At 31.9% G+C, this 3,270-nt stretch overlaps 1 protein-coding gene across 1 annotated transcript; it reads right to left on the bottom strand.

Moving 5' to 3' along the window:
* Positions 1-337: 337 nt before the first annotated feature.
* On the bottom strand, positions 338-2,703 carry LOC131801802 (uncharacterized). The gene is made up of 4 exons (XM_059120759.1): positions 2,564-2,703; positions 2,366-2,506; positions 1,520-1,732; positions 338-1,448 (listed from the first exon to the last, which is right to left on the bottom strand). The coding sequence occupies exons 2-4, from the start codon at positions 2,483-2,485 to the stop codon at positions 900-902; spliced, it is 882 nt and encodes a 293-aa protein (XP_058976742.1). The 5' UTR covers positions 2,486-2,506; positions 2,564-2,703; the 3' UTR covers positions 338-899.
* Positions 2,704-3,270: the final 567 nt, after the last annotated feature.

Raw genomic sequence — 3,270 nt, 5'->3', positions numbered from 1 at the left:
TATAAGGTTTTCTTTTTCAAAACATTTAAATCCTTTTCTATTGTATTGTTGTTAATAACAGTTTCACTGTTTGTATAATCATTTTCTTTTGATGATGACATTTCAACTGGCACATTAATGGCTTTAACCATTGGTGGAGCTTTTGTGTGATTCTTGTGAAGTTTTTCTAAATGAATTCTGAATGACGTAAATTTTGTAAATGTTTGCTTACAGTTGTCCTGAACGCATTGTACTTTTAAAAATTTAGTGGACATTAAATGGTCTGTTTTCAAATGAGCTATTAAAAGATTTGCCTTATCAAAATGCTTACGGCAACGAAAGCAAATATACATTTTGAATTGTACTTTAATTATTGTTGCAGAAATTAATAAGTGAAGTCAAATTAACTGATTTTATATCATATACAGTATTAATTTCATAAAAATATTTTTGGATAAAAATCCATGGAATTTGGCAGGCATTTGGATATTTTAAAGAAAGTGCATGAAAAATTTTAAAACATGTATCTAAACATTCGAGGAACGATTGAAATTTTAACAAATTGTGGTTAAAAAAAACATAAAAACCTTTTATATTGAAATCGGACAAACCCTCCACAATTATAAATGGCTGTATAGTTAATCCAGCATTGTAATACTTTTCAGTGACTGTATCAATTTGCCTTTTATAATCGTTAATTGTCGGTAGTCGCAGTACGAAACTTTCCTGCGAATCAGCTATTGTTACTTTTTTTCGTAATTTACCGTTTCCACATTTAAACCTAGCAGGTGATGGTAAAACTGAATTCAACAGTATTGCGTATATATAATCTTGAGCATCTGCAACCGAAATATAAAATAAATATTACTTTTAATGTTTATGATAAATCAGGAATTAAAATTTACCTATGCTGCTTGCCGTCAAAACATTTGCGAAGAGTTGTTTGCAATGTTCGTTATGAATATTTTTCCCATAATAATTGTAAATTTTTTTCTTAAATTGGTCCCATTTAGAAAGTAGAAGATTGCCTTTCTGTGGATACATAATATCGAAATCAATGTTGACCTAAAACGAAACATTAGTATCCATATACAAATAAATAGCTCATGGCTACTTACCAATTCTGAAGCTCTTGCATCGGACAACTTCGTCCATTCAAGGAGAAATGTATGGCTACTTAAATTTTTTATATCTCTTTGCCGTATGTTAAAAGATCTTTTCCATTTTTCGCAGATCGATCCCCAATCATTACATTCTCTTAGTAAGGAAGCTTTCAATGAATTTTCAACTGATTCATCAATTTCGGGAACATCTTTGTTACAAAAATTAGGAGATGTGTGAGTTGCTGCTTTGCTTGTGCTAGGCTCGGAAATCAAAAGCTTTATTCTTTTGGACTTCTTGTTTCTATACTTGGCATAAAGTTTTCCGCTTGCGTTGTTCTTTCCTTTTCTTGAAATGTAATAATAATCCTAAAAATAAAGACATATTATAAGTTAAGAAACTACATAATCAGATACGTTGTTTATATTGTTAATCTTACCCTCATTTCGTTTTCAAGAGGAAAAACGGAACAAATTTCATCCAATATGCGCATATAGTCTTGAGTGTAAAGAGTAACATTGTTGGTTAAAATATCTTCAATAATTATATTAATTATATCATCTCTTTGCTCGTCACTTAATTTCTTATTAACGCTACTACATTCAAGCGCTAGTTTCCCCTTCGAGGTATGTGTTAACAATTCCGTTAGATCCTATAGGGTAAGTGTACCAGTAGTCGGCACTTTTAGGATATTCGCGTTTTTAATCGCTCACAATTCTGAGTGGAACTTTTCAATTATTACAAAGTTAATTTATTCAGATTCGAAATTTTGTACAGTTTTTGCAATAATAAATAAAGTTTTAATAACTTTTTATTAAATTTCATAAATTTGTAGTTTTATTAAAACAATGCCTTTTTGCCAGTAGTCGGCACCACTTGCCAATTGTCGATATGGCATGTTCCAACAGTCGGCATACCGATTTTTTTGTGAGAATAATTAATAACAATAATAAATTAATTCATTAAAATATATTATTTTTGTTTAGTTAAACTGATACGACGTCTTCATTGTACTTTTCTTAAAAATATGGTTGTTGAGGACCTTCACAGACAAAAAATTACTTTTTATTAGAATAATTCATCTTTTCTTAGCGAAATTGTGCATAAAGATAGCTGGCAATATATTTGAAGTAAACAAAATACATTTAGTTATAATAGTTTCATTTATTTGGGCTTAAAAATAAAAAGTGCCGACTACTGGGACATGCCGAACTTAGGCACACTTACCCTATTAAATAAAAAAACTACATTAACTATGCTTACACAAATATTACTCTTACCTTACCTCTGACAAAATTCCTTTGGCTTTTGAGCAGTTCGAACCTGTAGTGTCGGGAGTACCAGGAGTACTTGCAGGTGTCTCGTTGCGTTTCCACCATTCACCTATTTTAGATGGAACTGACATAGTTTCGTCATCAATCCCGAGCTATTGTTATGACAATATTAATACTGAGTTCAACTCTGTAAAACAAATAATACGTACCTTTCGTTTTTTCCAAGCAAAGAGCTTTTCTCTGAATTCAACACGCAGTCCCAATGGTGGCACTGCTTCCTTTAAATCTTCTTTTTTCAAGTACTGCAAGCTGCGAAATGTTACATGTGATGCTAAAAGAACAAAAAAGAAAATTCTTTGTTAATTACACTGATTAACTGAAAAATTCATTTTTATTTACTTACCTTTTAATTGTTCAAAAAGCGACTCCATATTTATTCCTTTTAAGAACTCCCTTAACATATAATCGTCCTCATTGTTTTCCGCATCTTGACTGCTGCAATGGTTTGTATCGCGAACCACAACAATATTGCCATCGATTTCTAACAACTCACCAATGATATTTTGAGGATCTTGCGAATTATTATTCATTTTCAATAAATTTTTTGCACAATGCGTCCTTTCTCTTTCAATAACACGGAAAAAATGGTAAATATGCAGCCGATTGCACACGAGTAAAAAAAATGACAACGGTGGTGCATGATTCATACACGGTAGTTGCTAAAATGGCAACGATCGTGTACGATTCATGCACGTCGGTGTACAAAGTAACAACGGTGGTGCATCATTATGCAGGTGGTGGTGCATAATTCATACACGACCGGTGTCATATTGACAACGACCGTGTGTGAATCATGCACCACCGTTGTCATTTTTTACTCGTGTGTAATCGGCTGCAATTACCAATATTACAAATG

The sequence above is a fragment of the Musca domestica genome, unplaced genomic scaffold, assembly GCF_030504385.1.
Source record: "Musca domestica strain aabys unplaced genomic scaffold, Musca_domestica.polishedcontigs.V.1.1 172, whole genome shotgun sequence".
Taxonomy (NCBI): Eukaryota; Metazoa; Arthropoda; class Insecta; order Diptera; family Muscidae; genus Musca; species Musca domestica.
Note: the sequence above shows the minus strand (reverse complement) of the source record. Positions and strands in the feature narration are given on the sequence as shown.

Bases quoted from the DNA above. Each gene is read 5' to 3' on its own strand.
- LOC131801802 (XM_059120759.1), bottom strand. From the start codon at position 2,485: ATGTCAGTTCCATCTAAAATAGGTGAATGGTGGAAACGCAACGAGACA. The intron at 1,733-2,365 runs GTAAGGTAAGAG...CTTACCCTATAG, and splicing joins CCAAAGGAATTTTGTCAGAG to GATCTAACGGAATTGTTAAC. The intron at 1,449-1,519 runs GTAAGATTAACA...CTTTATTTTTAG, and splicing joins CTCTTGAAAACGAAATGAGG to GATTATTATTACATTTCAAG.